Below are 20,522 nucleotides of genomic sequence, written 5' to 3' on the forward strand. Positions count from 1 at the left end.
CTAAAAAAAAGAGAGAGAGAGAGATGACAGAGATAGAAGATTGAGAGCTAGATGAAAAGATAGATGAATATATGGATGGTTGAATGGAGAGTTTCATCAACTGATCAATAGATGGATTAAATGAATGGGGAAGGTAGGTGGATGGATGGATAGATAGACATGAACTTTTTTAAAGCATTTACTACATTGTGCTAAGTAATAAGGACACAAACATAGGCAAGAAGACACTCTACAGGATGGCTAGGTGGCACAGTGGATAGAAGTGCATAGTCAGGAGGACCTGAGTTCAAATCTGACCTCAGACACTTAATCATTACCTAGCTGTGTGGCCTTGAGCAAGCCACTTAACCCCATTGCCTTGCCAAAAAAAAACCCCTAAAAAAAGACACTCTACCCTCAAGGAGTTAACATTCTTGTGAGAAGAAATATATATAAAGAGGTATTGAAAAAATGATGGCTAGAGTGGTGCGTTCTGGGAAGTGTCTTGGTAGAGGCCTGACTCAGATCATTTGAATAATGGAAGCACCTTCGTGTAGAGATGACCAAGAAGAAGATCTAGAAATAGAAGTGACCCTAGGGCCCACTGAGTACAACTTTCTCAATTTATAGATTAGACATTAAGCTCCAAAGTCACACAGATAGGTAAGGAGCAGACCCAAGATTTAAATTTAAGTTCTTTGGCCTGGAAACCTCTTTCTTAGACATAAAGGTGGAAAAAAAAATTTTAAAGTAATTTATATTATCAGTCATTTGAAGTTCACTCCTCAGGGCTAATTTTCCACATAATGGAAAGTAATTTTTCAGACATCTATATACCCACAGCCATATTACTCCCTGAAGAGTTCTCTGAATAGTCTTGTCCTTTTATGGTTCAATAAGAAAACCTTCCTCTCTATAGATACTGTCCCAATACTATCTCCCAAACCTCAGAGTCTAGCAGATATGCCAAATGACCCACACATCAATGACGGCCAGGACATGGGATCAGGAAGGAGAAAGACAAAAACTTTTTCCTCCCTGGGGAGCTGCTTTGCTAGGGTGAATTCCTAGATCTAGCGATGATGATATAGTAAGCAAAATGATCCTAAAGCCCACCAATGCATTGAGCCCAGAAAGTACACTGCACACTGTTCACTTAATTCTTTCTCATAGTTCATTCTTTATTAAATGATCATTGGCATTTCTCATTGCATTTTTGCTTCATATTTGCTATGAAGCTACAAAGTGACTTGGAGAGGGAGGCCAATCCTGGAGTACATTTCAAAAATATAACCTTTTTAAAGCATAAAAAGGGAATCTGGGAGTGATATGTTGGGGAGTGAATAGAAAACTGGCCTCAGAGACAGGAAAACCTGGGTTCAAGTCCTACCTCTGACATATACTGTCAATGTTTCTGACTGAACCTGGGTAAGTTACTTATCCTCTAAGAGAACTCTTGAAGACTAAGTTGAAGAATTCACATTGTTAGAAGTCTCTCACCAGATCCCTTCACTCACCCTTCTTTCTTTATTATTATTTTGTCTCTTGGGCAGTGAGGTGGCGCAGTGGATAGAGCACCGTCCCTGGAGTCAGGAGGACCTGAGTTCCAATCTGGCCTCAGACACTTAATAATTACTTATCTCTGTGGTCTCAGGCAAGTCACTTAACCCCACTGCCTTGCAAAAAAAAAATAACTATTCTCATATAGCACCCTTGTGCCTTTGTAGTAAAATCAGTTAAGTGAAGCAGTTGACACAATGACTGTGGAAGAACTAGTGCTCTTTGCACCTTCTACATTCAACACCCTAAAGGCAAATCTGAATGCCTCCATCTTAGTCGTACATATCAAATTGAAAAATGAAAAGTTAAAAGAATAAAAATCTGTGTGACCTTGGGCAAGTCACTTAACCCCAACACCTTAAATAATTTTTTTTAATTAAAAAAAGAACAAAAATCATGAAGGACAGATGGGAAAGTGATAGATTGCTATGAGTAATGGCAATGGATTGGAAGGTGTTCCAAACGCCTTTCAGAATTCATTTACAGGTGCCTTAAAACAAGGTTTCCTTTCAATTAGACACCTCTAACTAATGTATAACAACTGAGGGTTTGTACCATAGCACTGAATTAGAGGGTGTGAAGATGGCTTGTGGATCTTTAGTGGATAGAAACAACAAAGTTTAACATCTAGTTAGCAAGAGGACTTTGTTCAAATCAGATGACGATTGGGCTCAAGATCCTCCCTGCTCTCCTCCCCTTCTCCCTATCTGGCAGGATCTCTCACAAGTATTTTGGTATTTCAATCTATCACTGTCCTTTTTCTCATTGTTTATTGCAGGTACACAGCCTATATTTGAATCAGGCACCAAATTTCCTATTTATGGTTTTCCCTTCTCCTTTGCCTCATAAGTAATGGGTGTTTTGTTTTATTAGTAAAAATCCTTGACTTTAACAGACTTTACCCTAGAAATCATGAGCAGATTTAAGAACATAATATTGAGTTTTCCCAGGAACTAAATCTCTTAATACCTTCCACCTGAGGATAAAAAGTCTAAATCACAGATCATGATTTTCCCCCACAAAGGGACTTTATCTGAACATTTCTCCCTATCAAATCTAATCCACAAGGCCTCAGATGAATATTATTGTGAACTAGATTATACATGTGAAGTGGGGCCCCCAAGTCAGTCCTTGAGACCATCCTCCATTGCTAAGCTCTGGCAGCACATCTGGCCAGGAACCCTGGCAAAGAAAACAAATCCTCCTTCCAAGAAAAGCACAAAGAAACCACAAATTGTTATCAAACAGCTCTGAAATGTCCTCCTTCCCCTAACAGACAGAGATAAACTTCCACAAGTCCTGGGAAGCCAAACTATTCCAATGGAGATTTTTGCAGGTTACTGTAAAGGAAAAAAGAAAGTTAAAATGGCAGGGGAGAAACAATCCCTTGCATTGCCTGTGAAAGATAAAATTAGATAATGAAAAATATCAAAATGAGACTTGATTATTTTCAGTCTTACCTGGTGTGGTCATTTTTGATACAAAGGACTAGTAGCAGTAATACTTACCCAGCCTCATCATTTCACTAACAATGGTACTATGTCTTCATTTTTGTCCAGTTTAAATGGACCAGATAAATAAATGTCCAGGTAAAATGTGAAAATACTAATGAGGAGGAGAATGTCTATGATTAGTATCCCTGAAGTGGTGAGTCCTGTAGGGAATATTCCTGGAAGTATGCTGTATTTTCCGAATGATTGGCCATATGGTTAGTGTGGTCCTGAATGGATCTATGAGATTATCAGTGTGATCATTTTCCCCAAAGGTACAGATTACAATTGATCCCTGCCATCAAATGCTAAGTGACTTTTATTCAAGACTTCCTTAAATTTTATAATTTGTTGGGGATTGGGAAGAAGCTTTATATCTTTTGATGTTATGTAAAGACTCATAACATGACCAGTCCATGTTCTTCTCTGGTCATATATCGAAAAGAATAAGGAAAAGGAAGCATTAGGAAGAGAATGAGAAGAGGAAGAAGAAGGAGGAGAAAGAAGAAGAGAGGGAGAAGATGGAGGAGGGGGAGGAGGAGGATGAGGAGGAGGAAGATGAAAGAGGAAAAGAAAGAAAAAAGGAGGAAAATGAAAAGAAGGAAGGAAAAGAAGAAAGAAAGGAAGAAAGAACAAAGGAAAGAACGAAGGAAAGAGAGAAAGAAGAAAAAGAGAAAAGAAAGAAAAAGGAAGGAAGGAAGGAAGGAAGAAAGAAAAGGAAGGAAGGAAAGAAATAAGCTTTATATGGTTAACTTCTATAACAAGGTGAATGTCAAACAAAAAATAAACAATGTTTTATTTTACTTTTTCTTTAATTTTACAACCTGGGCTCTTCAGTCATGTAAAAACCTGCTTTTTTTTGAGGCATGCAATGAAATCAAAGAACCATAAAAATAAACCTGGATGCACATTTCTCTATAGAATAAAAAAAAAATATGGTTAAAATCCTGCCTCTGAACATTTTAATTGTATGACTAGGCAGAATCCTCTCAATCTTCAGTCTCCATGTTTATTAAATTGCCTAGAATTCTTCCTTGCTCCCTTCTACTTTTTAATCTTTGATTTTATTAGTAAAAGTAAGCAGAATTATGTCTAATAGGTTTTCTAAAAAGAATGCTCAAAGAAAACCAAACTCTGGATTACCAGGATGATCATATTTGAACTTGAAGAACAGATCAGAAAAAGCACCTTCCTTCTTTCAGTATAGAGGTGGGAGGACTATGGGTGCAAAATATTACATACACTGTTAGATGCAGTCATTGGGTCAACTATTTCACTTAACTGATCTTGCTACAAAGGAAGACTCCTAGGAGAGGGGCACAAGGGAGATATATGAGAATAGTTAATTTTTAAAAGAAACAAAATAAATAATAAAGATTTTTTTCAAAAGCAATATGGTAAAGTAGCTAGAGAGCAGAACTTGATGAACTGGAGAACTATGTAAAAAAGCACTTTGAATGTTGACTTGTCTGATGAGTTATGATGAATTCTGAGTAATTGAGGTTCAAGGCAGGACTTTTGGGATAATCAAGGGACCATAAAATTAGATCTGGAAAGGATCTCCCAGGCCATTTAGTCCAACTCCCTCATGGCATCTTTGGCCTTCAGTCTCTTCATTTGTAAAATAGGGCGGTTGGACTCAAAGACTTTGGAGTTTCATTCCAACTCTAAATTTATGATTCTAAATAGACCTGAATTGACCTGAAGTAAAGAATAGTTTTCAGAGGTGACCATAAAGTATGTTGCAATAATTGACACTAGTGCATCCCAAACAGAGGGGAATCAGCATGTTGAATTAATACTCAAGATATTTTGAATTGACCTGAGTTCAAATTCAGCCTGAGACACTTAATAATTACCTACCTGTGTGACCTTGGGCAAGTCACTTAACCCCATTGCCTTGCAAAAACACAAAAACAAAACAAAACAAATAAAGGGTAGCTAGGTGGTACAGTGGATAGAGCACCAGCCCTGGAGTCAAGAGGACCTGAGTTCAAAACCAATCTCAGACACTTAATTTACCTAGCTGTGTGACTTTGGGCAAGCCACTTAACCCCATTGTCTTGGGGGAAAAAACAAAATATATTGAATTGGTAGGTTCAAATGCCAACCCTCATTTTATTAAAGTGTTTACAGCAGTTCAAGAAGAAGAAGGAATACATCATATGGTGCCAATAAACATGCAAGCATGCACCAGGACCAACACTTGTGCAAGGGGTTCTCTCTCTTAAATTGCTCTTGGAAACTTAGAGTTCTGGTATATTCCCTAGCAGGAGCCTCAAGAAGCCCATACCTATCCTCCCTTGATACCCTTTGTGAGCTAAATACATCCTGGACTTTTGGTCTGGGCACACCAGAACCAGAACCCAGTTCCAGCTCCTATGAAGAGAAAGGTCACCATGATGATTTCCTGTTGATATGTTATCCTTTTTAAGCAAACTGGGTAGATCCTTTTTGAAGGACTTACAAGAGGTCATAAGGATATTGCATATGATATGACAAGTTAGAATGTTAGCTCGTTGAGGGTTGGTGTTGTTTTTGCCTTTCTTTGTATTCCCCATACCTAGCACAGTGGCCCACACATAATAGATACTTTATATAAATGCATGTTAATTGGTTGACAAAGAGATCACATAGCCTTTGAAGCAATGAAGCTCATATAAACACAAGTCATCCATGAGATTTCTTCAATATGGAATATGTGACTGGAGCTGTAATCTCAAAGGCATAGACATTGCCTCCAGATGACAACCCACTCTTATCCACTCAGTTCATGTTACTCTTGTCTCATCTATGTACCACACTTGTGTCTTGTCTAATCCATCAGTCCTCCTTGAAAGATCTGCCCAATGCTTTGAAGGTCTTCCCTTATGCCTTTCAAAAGTCCATGTGTACAATACAATGAGTCCTCAGGTAGTCCAACTCTTATCCCTTACTCTTGCAGCTGCTCCATCTCTTTTATTGATCCTTTATTTTTTGGCTACCTTTCCAATCAATTCTTGTCATTTATTGCCCTTAACTTCAATACTTCAGAGACTACAGTCTTCTATAAATCACAGTTCTAGAGTTTGAAAGGTGTGTTTGTATGTCAGAGAGAAGGATGGTATCATTGAAAGCGCTGTCCAGTTGCCCAAATGCAACCCTGCTTGCTCTTTTTTTCCTTCTTAAATGTGAGTCTAGCCCATAGTCTAAACATGATTCATCTAAAATATAGGTACCGAAAGATCAATTCAATGGGCTGCTCATCATCCAATTACAGGTTATAGCCTCGGGTGACATACTTTCTTTCATACATTCTTTCAAATATTCTGTCCAATCCATTCATGATTAAGGAAGTCTTATAGGTGCCACTGCTTCTACTAAAACCCAGCTAGTACAGGGATCCTAGACTGGGTTTATGAGCAAATGAGAAAAAACATCTTCAAAACAATGTCCTTTCTCCTGATACTTTCTCTTCTCTCTCTCTCTCTCTCTCTCTCTCTCTCTCTCTCTCTCTCTCTCTCTCCCTCTCTCTCTCTCTCTCCTTCCTTCCTCATTTTATTTCTCTTACTGACCCATCCAAATACATGCATGCACACACTTTTTAATATATACAATAGGAATTATTTTACAGGCATAGGTCTTATTTCATATTTTTCTCAATCCAGTCTTTGAAGGGTAGCACCTTGGTATAGGCAGTGTAGAGGTTGAGGTTACAAGTCTTGTCATAGCCCCAGCTCACCAGTCCCATCAGGTGCCAGCTTGGTTCAGGAGAAGCTTTCCCTGGTAGAGACACTGCTGCAATGCCACCTGTCTCAGCAGGGCAAATATTAGAGGGAGCCATTGAGTCTTGTTGGGCACAGAACATGTTGTCTGTGATGCTGACCTGGATTCCATGGTCCTCATACTGCTGCTCACACAGTAGAGAGTCTACCACCTTCACGACCCCTGAGCGGAGAGAGTCATTTTTAAAACCAGGGGCCCTGATGTCAGTGAGAATCTTCCAACCTGTGATTGTGATTTGGGTGTCCTCACTGAAGTGGCTGAAGTCCCGGAGTGCTGCCAGGCAGATGGGCTGCACCCTACTGCTAACGCGAGCTTTATCGAGGAGTTTTATAACAGCAATATCAGAGTCAAGCAGGATAGGGTCATAGTTGGGATGAATAATGATGGCAGAGATCTAAGAGAGGGAAAAATAATACCCAGAATTCATATACCCTAACCCAGAATTCTACCTCACTTCGGTAGTATGATTTAGACAAGTCCTTTAACCTCTCTGAGCCTCAATTTCCTCATTTTTAAATTGGGGATAATACAGGGTTATGGTGAGGCTCACATGAGATAATGAATATAAAGTGTTTTTAAGTCTGTAAATGCTATTTAGAGTCATCTTGCTATTAATAATGATAGTTTGCTTTATGAATTAATATTATAGTTCATTTCAAACTAATATAGTAGATCATGGATAGAGACCTACCCTCAAAACCAGGAGCACAGGCTTAAACTCTATCTCTGATACCTACTGCCATCTTTGAGATCCCTTCAATCCTGCCTGTATCCCTTTCCCTCCCCTCTCATCAACTTTCCAGTGCTCTAAGAAGTTCTCTTATTCAGGATTACCCATAGGCAGTTATCCCAGAAAGTTCTTCCATGAAACCTTCCCTTTCAATGATCATTTCCCTTCCATAACTGTATAACTTAACAAATCTATCCCACTCATTTAGCTCTCAGGGTATATTATCTAGGGTCATACTTATTTTTAAGAATAGATCTTGGGGTGGCTAGGTGGCACAGTGGATAGAGCACCAGACTTGGAGTCAGGAGTACCTGAGTTCAAATCTGGCCTCAGACACTTAATAATTACCTAGCTGTGTGGCCTTGGGCAAGCCACTTAACCCCATTTGCCTTGCAAAAAAAAAACTAAAAGAAAAAAGAATAGATCTTGTCTCCCCAGATAGTTTAGAAAACCCTTCAGGGAAAATATTTCTTTAGTTCACTAGTGTTAGGGACAGTAAACTGTTCACATTACCTAATGAGTTGTAACTAGGAAGAAACTACTTAAGCTTCTACCAGGACATTGAAATTCATAGGGTTCTGAAAACAAAATCCACAGAAACAGGAGAGCTTAGAACCTGGTTATTAGTCAAAATAGAGAACTACCATCATCTTCTCTACTCCACCTTATAGTCACATTCCGGACAGTTCCAATCTGGGGCTGATCTACTCTGGTCCTCCTCCAGTAAGAGGGGTCTTCAGAGAGAGGGTTCTATTCTTTCTTTCATAGAATCTCACATTCTAGAGTTTCTCCCTACCTGCTAAACTTGTCTGCTAAATTGAATTTGAAATTGAATCCTGTATAACTGGCATCAGTCACATTTCAGGTTCCTTGCACTAAATATGAAAACTGATGCAGCTAACTGGCAGTGAATAGACTATTGAACTTGGAGTCAAGAAGAACCAAGTTCAAATTCTGCTTCAGATATTCATTATTTGTGTTGTCCTGAGAAAATTATTTAAATTCTCTCAGTTTTCCTTTGGCAAAATAACAGTACCTACTTCACAAGAGTTATTACTCCACATCTGACTCTATCCAAAATAGCATACCATGGCCAAAAAAGAGGGGCTTAATAAATGTTCAATGAGAAAGAAGTTTGTCTCTAGAGTATTCCTAAAAATGAAATGGAAGGAAACTGACTCTATGAACCTTCCTTGTCTTTACCAACCCTCTTTTTATATCCCTCCCTACTGAGTTATACAGATACCATTAACAAACCATTCTTGCCTCACCCGTAAACTCTGAATGGTCTTCTCGTCTCTGTCATCATCTCGGTAGAACTTTCCTAGGACCACTTTGAGTTCAGCTGTCTTGATCACGATGCTCTTGCCCAAGTCAGTGACACAATGTGCAGCCACTACTACTGTCCTCTCATTCACCAGGGCTCCACTGCAGATCAAGAACCATGTACCCTTATGGAGGCTGCTATCTTGTAACCCACTGGTCCTCCTGTAGATGGCCGCTTGCCATGGCCAACGGGTCCCTGGTGTCTTTGGAGATGTTACATTCTCAATCTTCCCACAGACTAGAGGAGAAGCACTGGTATAAGATCTGCTATCCATGAACATGGTTCATCCCAATATAAGAGTCAACCTAGAAGGTTTCCCTTTTAGGTTGTCTGTCACATGGCTCACTTTGTCTTTATTTGCCACTAGTCTCCCCCTCTGTCAAACTGACCCACTACTGTCTTACTGGGTAGAGGCCTTGAAGGTTTGATTTCTGAATATTTCAGAAACCTGGGAAAATACTAAAACTTCTGCCTCTTGGTATCTCTAACTTTCTCCAAGACTCAATACAGGCAACACTATCTATAGGAGACTTTTCCTATTGAATTAATATTAATGAGTGAAAACTTAGTTTATAGATACTACATAAGAAGCACTGTGCTAATGTAGTATAGATGAAATGGAGAGAAAATCAAGTCAGTCCCTATTCTCAAGGCCCTCCCATTCTAATGGGATGGACAACACACATATATAGGAAGTTATCAGATGAAGGTTAGGCATCAAAGCCCAGGGATTATTAGGGTCCAGGTCACATGACAATGCCTGAGGGATTGGAGAATGTAGGAGCAGAGCATATAGCGAAGCCCATTATTAGAGTTCTTCTTGAAGATGAATTTGTATATACTGCTCTTGCATTTCCCCACCTCCACCCAAATAGAATATAAGTTCCTTGAAAACAAGGACTGTTTTCTTCTGTGGTTTTTCTATCCCTTTGTTTACCTAATCCAAGCTAGACAGAGCACTTAATAAATATTTATTGATAGATGGTTGAATTGAGGTGACAATGGAAGGACTTGGAGGAGGAAAGAAACTTCAGTGAATGAATTTGAGATGAAGGAGAAAGGAAGAGAAGTCTGTTCAAGATGACTTTGAAGCCAATATAAAAAAAAAGAGAAAATGATCAATGTTAGAGGGGATATGATATGGGAAAAATGGAAAAGTAATGAATTTGGTTTGTGGAGTTGTGAACTGATTCAACCATTCTGGAGAACAATTTAGAACTATGCCCAAAGGACAATAAAAATGTACGTATCCTTTGATCAAGGAATATCATTACTAGGCCTGCATCCCGATGAGATAAAAAAGATAAAAATGTACAAAAATATTTATAGAAGTTCTTTTTGGGGCAGCTAGGTGGCGCAGTGGATAAAGCACTGGCCCTGGAGTCAGGAATACCTGGGTTCAAATCTGGTCTCAGACACTTAATAATTACCTAGCTGTGTGGCCTTGGGCAAGCCACTTAACCCCATTTGCCTTGCAAAAAAAAAAAAGCCTAAAAGAAAAAAGAAGTTCTTTTGTGGTGGCAAAGAATTGGAAATTGAGAAGCTACCCATCACTTGAGGAATAGCTGAACAAATTGTGGCATATGAATGTGATGGAGTACTATTGTTCTGTAGGAAATCATGAGAAGATTTCAGAAAAGCCTGGAAAGAAACGCATGAACTTGCCCTGAGTGAAGTGAACTGAAACAGAACACTGTACACATTAACAGCAACACTGGGTGATAATCATCAATGATGGACTTGCTCTTCTCAGCAGTGCAACCATCAAAGACAATTCTGAAGGAGTTGTGATGGAAAATACCATCCACATCCATAGAAGGAACTGTGGAGCCTGTATGTAGACCAATATATGCACTTTTTCAGTTTTTTAAAATTTGCTTAATGTTTTATGCTTTTTCTTCCTTTTTGTTCTGATTCTTCTTTCACAAGATGATTAATATGGAGATATGTTTAACCTAGTTATATGTGTATAACATTTATTTGATTACTCAATATCAAGGGGAGTGGAGAGGGAAGGGAGGGAGAAAAATATGGAACTCAAAAACCTTCCAGAAAAAGATTCTCAAAACTGCCTTTGCATGTGGTTAGAAAAACAAATAAAATTTTAAAATATAATTAAGAGGGGAAGCTAGGTGGCGCAGTGGATAGAGCACGGGACTTGGAATCAGGAGTAGATGAGTTCAAATCTGACCTCAGACAAATATTACCCAGCTGTGTGGCCTTGGGCAAGCCACTTAACCCCATTGCTTTGCAAAAACCTAAAAACAATTGAATTGAGGAGATATTTAACAAAATAAATAAAATAGAACACAAAAATGACTATGCAAAGGCATAAAAAAATAAAAGAAGGCAGACTGAAAATAGGTGAAGGAGGATGGTCCAGTTGGAGTGCAATTAATTCAGCTTGTGTGAGGAGGAATAGAATGAAATAGCTGGACGGGAAGTCCCATATGGAAGTCATTGTTTTTCATAAGGGTATTTGTATTTGCTAAGGGTGCTGGGATTTTTCTATTTTACTTTAAAAGTGATCAGTTAGTTGTATAGCTGGATCAGGTGGAAACAGAAGACCAGCCCTCCTCTAAAGCAACTCACTTGGGATACAGGAGGGAGCCCTGCCACTCCACTTCCCGGTCTTTAAACAGGTCCTCCGGCTGCTCCCCAGGCGGCGGTAGAAGGGTGAGATGCACTCGTATTGGATCTGAGTGTGTAAATGCACATACCCAGTAGGTAACTCCCCAAATGGAAGGGCTGGCTTCTTGGTAGGGTAGCTGTCCAGCTTCTGCTTGCTGAACGTTGAAGAGTAGAGCTGGTGTAAAGGTGTCTCCCTGGGGGTGATCAGAGAAACAACACAGCAAGGAACAGTCAGCACAGATTCTGCAGCACTGGCTCACAATGTAGCATTTATAGCTAAGGGTTTTATTACTTATTAGAAGAAGCTTATAGAGCTAGATCTGGAAGAGATGTCTCATCAAATCTGACACCGTCATTTTACAGATGAGAAAACTGAGTTTCAGAGTCAGAAAGAATCTTAGAGGTCATATGGTTTGATGCTTTCCTTTTGAATATGAGGAAAATCGAGGATTAAAGAAGTTAAGTCACTAGTATCTGATGTGGAATCTGAATGCAAGTCTTTGTGACTCCAAGGCTAGTCTCTGTTCACTGTAACACACTCCCTCAAGGACAATGACTTCACACACACAGATTTATATATACACAACACATATGAGTACATATATGATTATATATGTGAGTTGTATTTGTGATCCTATACACATACATGTACATAGAAATACATATACATGTATGTGTATATATGATCATAAACATAACATAAAAATCCAATAATAATACATAATAATCCAAAATGAATATGTCATCCAATCCCTGGTATTATGGAATAGAACCCTTCTCTATACTTCTCTCTTAATTTCACTTCTGAAATTCCCTTTCTGGATGGCCTCCAGTTGCCTGGAAATATAGGGAAACAAGATAAAAGGCAATTATTATCACTGTTAACCAGAGATATGATAAACCAAAAATAAAAGTTAATTATGAAATTACGCTGGAAGTGGGCGTCAGGGTGATTAATTCTCTCCAGTGGAAACTCAGACACATCCTTTGTCTAAATGTCATAATTGGGCAATATTAGGAACATACTCAAACTAAGTTGTGTTGGTACGGGAGCTTGATGAGACAATTAGGCAATGTAATTAGCACACCTCAGAGAATAGAACATCTCTTAAAGGATAAAGATGGAGCAAAATGCAAGGATATTGTAAGCAGATTGAAGACATATATTCAGTGAACCTTGAATTTAAAACATGTCAGAAGACCACTTGTGGACTCTGCCTGGAACCAGGCTGTGATTATAGCTCACACATTCATATGATAGTTTTGTTAGTGCTGGTCATGTGAAGAAGCATTGTGGTGTTGGAGTTAAAATGCTGAAGTTGGCATAAAAAACACAGGGATTCAAATTCTGACTATATACTAACCGTGCAGCCATAGGTAAATCCCTTAACTGTTCTGATAATCAGTTTCCTTATCTGTAAAATGAGGAAATTGGACCACATGACTTCTAAAGTTGTCTTTGTTTAGGAATCATTCTGATCACCCTCAATTTGAAGAGGAAAGATCATGAGACCTCTGCAAGGTCACAGAGCATGACCTCAAAGTCAACATGAGTCAGCACTCTCATCCTCATGATAAATGGCACTTATCTATGTCCATGATTGTCTGCATCCATTCTCACTTTCAATTTGTTTAGAGAAGTTTTCCTGTGCTTTCTCAATAAAAAAGGCACATAAACCTTCCCAAGTCTAATAATCAGTGAGGGAACATTGCTCAGGGGAATGACCAGGAACAAAGAGCTAAAATCTGGGCAGGTTTGGGAGTACTGAATGAAGTGATCTATTTAGCATCTGAGGAGTCAAGACATCTGAGAGTTAGAAGGGTGGTCATTAGGGATGATCTGATTCAGCCTCCTCTCTGCCTTCATTGAGTTTAAAAGTCTAGATTCTAGTACATGGAATTACAGATATGGAAGTTGAAAAGATCTCAGAAGCTGTCTAGTACATTCCCCTAATTTTACAGACAAAGATACTGAGGCTTTGGGAAGTTATGTGGTCTCCTTGGGGTTATAAATACAACTTATTGGTATAAATGAACACATTCTTTGTTGTCATTCCCAGAATACCCTAAACAAACATGTCCTTTGGTTGCCACTTCTACCTGAAGCCTGAGTCTGTTTTATGTATTCTAGGACAGTGCTTGGCAACACACAGCAGACAATTAATGGTTTGTTTTGTTCTTAAGACACATAGACAACTAAAACCTTGTTACCTAATCTCTATATATTTTTTTTTATTGCAATAGCTCACTGATATTTCTGGGTGATTAGGTACCTACCAAAGTAGAATTCTCATAGGATAATAGATTTAGGACTGGAATGGACATTCTTTTATAGGTAAATACACATAGGGCTAGAGGTGAGGTGATTTACCAAAGGTCACTGAACTCTTAAATGGAAAAGTTGGAAGTGGAACTCAGAATTCCCTATTCTGTTCTTTCTATTATATCATACGATATCTTCTGCTATTGGGGAAGACTTTGGCTTTATTTAAGGGGAAAGTCATTTGGTCATATTTTTGGAACTGGAAGGCATGTGAAAGGTTATCCATTCCAATCTCTTTGCTTTACAGATGAAGCGATTACAATAACCTCAGAAAAAAGACATTGATATTGAGGGGGACCAGTAAAAATCTAGATGGTTGGGATTTGGGCTGAAATTCAAAGGAAGTTTGGGAAAATCAGGAGACAGAGATGAAGTAGGAAAGTATTCTAGACATGGAGAACAGTCAGTGAACAAAATGTGGGTTCCTTGAATCCTCCCCCCAACATGTTCCGCATTGTTTTATTCCCCCTACCCTTTACCAACCCCTAAGTTCTCTGAATTCTTTCTAGGCCAGTCACTTGTGTTCAGCTACCCCAGGGAACAGATTCCCAGACTTAACTACTGCCAGAAATGGGCTACTCATCACCCAGTAGAAGACCCTTGCTTTGTTATTTACTCATTTCTGGCAGGCTCAGCAATGAAAATTCAGGCTCTTGAGGCTGCTGCAGGAGGCTCATCATTCCAGTTAGTTTCCTTCTCTTTCCTTTCAATCATTTTACCCAATTCAAGGAAGCTATGGAATAAGCCCTCAGGAGTTGTCAGTATTTAGTATCCTTAGGAAGACCCAAAGAAAGAAGGTACCTAAGAAAGAAACTCTCTCTCTCTCTCTCTCTCTCTCTCTCTCTCTCTCTCTCTCTCTCTCTCTCTCTCTCTGTTCTTAAAAATAAATTTCAACAATTTCAAGCTCACCTTGACTGGACTTGGATGGGAAGAAGTCTCTGCCTCACTAGGTCAGAAATCTTTGGTTCTCTGCAGGCTAAAAAAATGAACACACGTTTGTATAATTCTCAGAACATTCACTTAAATTAGTCAGGCTGAGATCTAACCTCTCCCATTACTAAAAGAAGAGCTGAAGATACAAAGATATCTGTGACTACACCCAGCAGATAAATAGATAAGGATATTCTGAACTTGATCTATGAGAAAAATTTTCTTCTCGTCTCCTCAACACAGAAAACTCTCTGGAGAATATGGTCATAAGATCATTAGTCTGAAGCTGAACAGAACTTTCAAAAGGTCATTTTAACAAATTCCATTTAATAGATGAGGTAGATGAGACCCAGAGATTAAGTGACTTGCCCGAGGTCATAGATTTAGAGACAACTCAAGAGACTCAAAGTCAACATTCTTTACACTATACCACAAGAATCATACACAAGTCATATCTTGCAGGCTTACCTGAGAAATTTGGGAAAAGTTAGTTCACAAATTAATGCTACAAGAATGTAATGCTTTCTTAATAGAATGTAAGCCCCTTGAGGGCAGGAAATGACTGTTTCATTCTTGTCTTTGAATCACCCATACCTAGACCTGTACTGTGACATGAGATTATATAGATTTATAGAATCATAGCTCAAGGGCAGGGCATCCTAAATTTTTATGGAGAGGAGTCACAGACACATTTGGGAGTCTGATAAAGACTACAGGCATCTTTTCAGGAATACTATATGCCGTCTATATTCGTAATGGAAGGAAATACTAAATTTTGTTTAAAGGTTAGTGAATATGAATGTATTTATACATACATATGTATATTTTCTATTCAGGTTCTCTGACCTCCTAAAATCTATCCAGAGACTTCTTGGGGAGTCTGTGGACCACAAGTTAAGAACTCATGTTTTATAACTTCATAGTGCTTATAATTTTATAGCTTTATGTTGCTTCATAGTCCAGAAAGGACTAAAAAAAAGGTATCTTATCCCAACAGGAGGAATCTAGAGACATCTCCAGTCACCCTGATCCATATCTGGTTACTGGACTCAGATGACTCCAGAGGAAAAAGTGAGATTGATGACTTTTTATAGTCCCCACCCCCCCATCCCCAATCTAATTTACTTGCCCATCATGTCATCACCTCCTCAATGTCATGATATTCTTCAAGAATAAGGATAAACAACCACAGAAGAAGAAAATGAGGTCTGAGTGTGGAGTTCGATTAAGTGAATTGCCCAGAGTCCCATAGATAGTAACACTGAGGGCAGAGACCCCAATTCCATTTCCAAATTCCTGAATGCTTGTAGAGTTAAGTCACAAGTATTTTCAAAGCACCTTTCATATGGCAGGCACTTGGTTGAGGATTGGGGATACAAAGAAAGGGGAGAGTTTTTGATTTCAGGGAGCTTACCATATATTGGACTGATTGTAATCTGTTGGTAATGGAATGGTTATTTATATCAGTGCAGTATAAGAAAAGATGGAAATGAAGAATTGTTGGGAGCCAGGGTCTCTAAGCTGTTTGATACAGTCGCAGCAAGAAGACTCAGGGCAGTCACACTTCCTGATGGAACAACATTTCCTTCTTCAATATATATAGGGATTCCATGTATACCCATATTTATAGGTCTATTATTGATTGCAAAACTTACTCATCCTAATAGTGGAATGACTATAAAGGAAGGATTTCAGAGAAATTCCTTGAATAAAACAGATTGTGAACTTTGTCCAAATTTAACAGGACTGCCTCTCCCTGAGACATACAAAAGGCTTCAGCATTATGAAATCTTTGGAAGACACAGCACTGGGAGTTCCAGGGAGATGTCAGAATATATATAGGGAAACCAGATACAAGATGGGTCAGATAGAATTCCAGGGAAATTAACAGTTTTGCCCCCCTTATCATACACAGGAATATATGATAAAGATGGTGAGAGAATAGTTAGTATAGGTAACCAATATGTGAACTCTAACAGCCTTAGTTTATTGGCAAAGAATAAAAAGTCACAGAAACTGTAGCATCTACCAACAAGGGCTGAAAGGAAAATTAGTTATTGAAGGAGTCAACGGACAGGTGGACAAGCATAGCTACCCTCACTATAGGTTGTTAAGGGAGCATATCGAAAACATTACATATGCGGTACAAAATCATAGAAGCATTCCATTAAACAAATTATATCGAAGATTATTCTAAGGAAAGTTCTGTTTAATCAATAACTTTACTATGCAGCAACAAACTAGGCAGCAGGCAAGTTGAGGTCATCACGGTCTGAGCAAGGACAAGAAAATTAACTACATGATTGATCATCACACTTGTAACCACTATATGATCAAACTTGTAACCATATGAACTATGTGATTAATGATGAAAATTGTATACTTTTGTAACCAAGGAAATGATTTTGGTTTGCTTGTTTCATATGATTCTAAAAGTATAAAAATAAATCTAAGCAGCTGACAGTCAGTCAACCTGCTCCTGCCTTTACCCACTTGTTGACTCAACTCATTTCGCCGACTCTATCCCTCCTGTCAAGTTCTAAGGACCCCTCGGAGGCTGGACCCCTGCAAAGAATACCAGACATCTTGGGAACAGTTGCTAGAAGGGAGAGAGAGTTCATGGACAAAGAACAGGATGATCATTTGTACATAATCCAAAATCATGTAAAGGAAAACAGTAATGAAAAATCTCAGACCTCTGAACTAGGCAATGACTGATCACAGTTTCCAAAGACTGATGATATAAAGCATGCCTCCTACCTCTTAGCAGAGAGGTTAAGAGATATAGCTATAAAATGAGGTACACACTGGAAAATATAGTCAATATGTTGAATTTTTTTTATTTAGTCAGTGCTTTTGTTACAATATAAAATTTTCAGTGGAGGGAAAAGAAGAAAAGGGAAATCAATGGGAAGTTACAGCAATGTAAAAAAATCTATTTAATTAAAAATGTTAGTTTATAGATTGGGGTCAACCAATCACTTGAAATACCAGCAAGTTTAGTTTAGTTTAGTTTTATTTAAAGGCATTTAAATGCCAATTTCTAAACAAAAAACAAAACAAAAAGAAAACAAAAAACCTGACCTTCCAGGCATGGGAAACTGAAAGGTTCTCACAGTGGCAAAGCCCAGAAGGCACTCTCAACTCAATGGAAGCCTTGGGGTGAGCAAACCAGCTTCTTTCACTCAGACTGAGGACTCTCAGGATAGCTTTGGGTCAACTTGAAACCCAGTTTGATTTTCCTTAATACTTTCTTTTTTCATGTGAGAAAAAAAATCCCTTTTATCCCACTTTCTAGACCAAGTTGCCCAAATTCTGTTAATTAGCCATTTAAAGAACTTTGGTCTGTTTTAATTATTAGGAGGGGAGCTCATGGAAATCTTGAAGGGCATCCTCTCCATATTTAAAGTCACCAAGGCACAACCCATCTCTTCTGGTAGGGACCAAGGCCATTTGTCCCTGGCTGAAATCAAGAGTGGTTTGTTGCCTTCACCCCCAAAATAAATAAATAGGCAAGACTTTCCCTGTTTCCTTTTCCTATGGTTCAGACTGTTTACAAACACAGTCAAAAGAATGTGGAAAACTGAGGCAATTATCTGGGTGATGTAAGCCACGAGAAGGTTTTTCTTTTTCCCCTCCCTTAATATTGTTGACATTTAGACAGTTGTGTAAAGTTCCCAAAGGGTTTTACATTCATTATTTCACTGATCTCATCACAGTTCATGAAGTAGTAATTAGGTCTATAATCACCCCCACATCATCCTGGTCTCTGCCATTTGAAAATGAAAAAAAATACCTGAGACAAATAGAGGTTAAAGTCATACAGCCAATAAATGTCTGAAGTGAGATTTAAATTTAGGTCTTTCTGACTCCAAATCTAACATTTTTGCTCTATAGAACTCTTAATGTCTCTCCACCAAGACAGATAACTCACCGTCCTGCAAGTTCAGGTTTGAAAAAGTTGTAGCAAAGAAGAAGTGACATGATCAGTATATATGAGAGGCAGGACAGAAACCCATATTTTACTTAATCCAAGGTCAGGTCATCCCTCTCCACAAAAACCAAGCTGCCTTTCTAATTCTCTGACATCTATTACTAAATAGTAACAAATGTTGACTTGAACTTTGTAAATCACTTGATATATATTCTCTTATTTTATCCTTAATGCCCTTCAACACTACCACCATGATGCAAGTGTTATTGCCCCCATTTTATAGCTGAGGAAACTGAACCTTAGAGAAGTTCATTGATACTCAGGATTGTCTAACTGGTATGTCTTGGGGGTGCGATTTATTATATCTTTCTGTCATGCTTTCCATGACCACAATATTAAGGTTTACTGGAAAAAATGAGTAAGAGAAATGCAAATCCTAATGGGAATTCTAAGGAAGGAAGGGTGGTGAGAGAATCAAGGAAAGATTTATGGAAGAGAGGCCATTTGAGTTGGAATTTGGAGAAAGGTTAGGAATTGGGTAGACAGAGCTGGGAGAAATAAACAAAGGTAGAATTTTGGTGGAAGTCATTCAGGTAACTCAACGTGTATCTCTTCCTAAAGAAATACTTTGATCATAGCTCTCTTCCCCTCTCCTCCCAAGTCTCTAAAACCATTTATCTAGTTTCTTTAGGATGAGGTCTATATGCTCAACTAAATTAAATTTCCTTAGTGTTTTACAATGTATGATAGGTACCAGGAACTTGAGATACAAAGACAATAAAACAAACATGGTTTACTCCTGGTGGAAGAGAATCTTGAGCAATGGAAGACAGGGGGAAGAATAAAAGATAGATTTCCTCTAGGAGGATATACCTCAACTCAGGTTTAAAGGAAGCTAGAGATTATACAAGGTATAGGTAAGGAAGGAGATAGCTTGTAGAGATGCACAGAGATGAGATATACAGCAAGTGGGTAGTTTGGTTGGAATATTGATTGCATAAACAAATCAATCAATCAGGAAATAAGCAATAAATATCCCCAGGCTTCCACACTGTCTTGGACACTGGGACTCTCCTTCTCCATGTTCTTCCAGTCATTTAGCTCAGAGCCTTCACATTTTTCCCTCTTGGAGGAATTCCTATAAGACTTTATATGTAACTGAGTTCTGAAATGTGTTGTAGAAATAATGTTTTGTCATTTCATTTTAATGCTATCTGACATTTGTGAAGCACCTAAAGGTGGTGAAACACTTTGCATTCATCTCCTCTGATCCTCATGGAAACTTGGAAATGTAGGGACTACGAACATTCTACCTTACATGAGTCCTGCCTCTGACACTTTGGGCAATTCTCTTATTTTCTAAGTGTCCAGGAACAACTCCCTAAGATTATAAATTGAAGAAAACTGCCAATCTGAATGAGTAGTTTCCTTATCTGAGAGTTCCCTATATCCATGCTTGTTGAATGACTCATTGCTTGAAAAGATAAGAGTTAGAAAAACTCATACTTCTATTTATCCTTAGAAAAATATAAAGTCTCCCCAGGGATGGTTATATAGTGAAGTGGTAAACCTAGTAATATCAGAAGACCCCCCCCCCAAATAACTTTGAAAGGGAAAGTATCATTTTGCTAAGAGACAAAAATAAACTTTTAAGAAAACACTCATCTATCTCGAGATGGGAGAAGAGAATAACCTGGAGCACCCCAACCCCCCACCCACCCCAAATGCTCTTCTTTGAACTTTAGAAGACTTTTGTGAATTACCTTTTATACATATTGGCTGTTTCCCTGACCATTCTCCATCTGGTTGGCAAGTTCTTTGCTCATTGCCACTTAGAACGTATGAGTGGTTGC

The 20,522-nt window shown here is 38.6% G+C and overlaps 1 protein-coding gene across 1 annotated transcript in view; it reads right to left on the reverse strand.

Annotated features, from left to right (window-relative positions):
- Positions 1-1,051: 1,051 nt before the first annotated feature.
- The window catches only part of PAMR1 (peptidase domain containing associated with muscle regeneration 1), a 60,745-nt gene continuing 41,274 nt past the window's right edge, over positions 1,052-20,522 (reverse strand). Inside the window, exons 4-8 of the mRNA XM_074230481.1 lie at positions 20,433-20,522; positions 14,715-14,781; positions 11,444-11,676; positions 8,796-9,088; positions 1,052-7,188 (exon numbers count right to left, since the gene is read on the reverse strand). The exon at positions 20,433-20,522 is cut by the window's right edge and continues 123 nt beyond it. Coding sequence (XP_074086582.1) covers positions 6,652-7,188; positions 8,796-9,088; positions 11,444-11,676; positions 14,715-14,781; positions 20,433-20,522 — 1,220 coding nt within the window. The 3' untranslated portion in view covers positions 1,052-6,651. The remainder of the gene's footprint in view (positions 7,189-8,795; positions 9,089-11,443; positions 11,677-14,714; positions 14,782-20,432) is intronic.

Source organism: Macrotis lagotis, chromosome 3 (assembly GCF_037893015.1).
Source record: "Macrotis lagotis isolate mMagLag1 chromosome 3, bilby.v1.9.chrom.fasta, whole genome shotgun sequence".
NCBI lineage: Eukaryota > Metazoa > Chordata > Mammalia > Peramelemorphia > Peramelidae > Macrotis > Macrotis lagotis.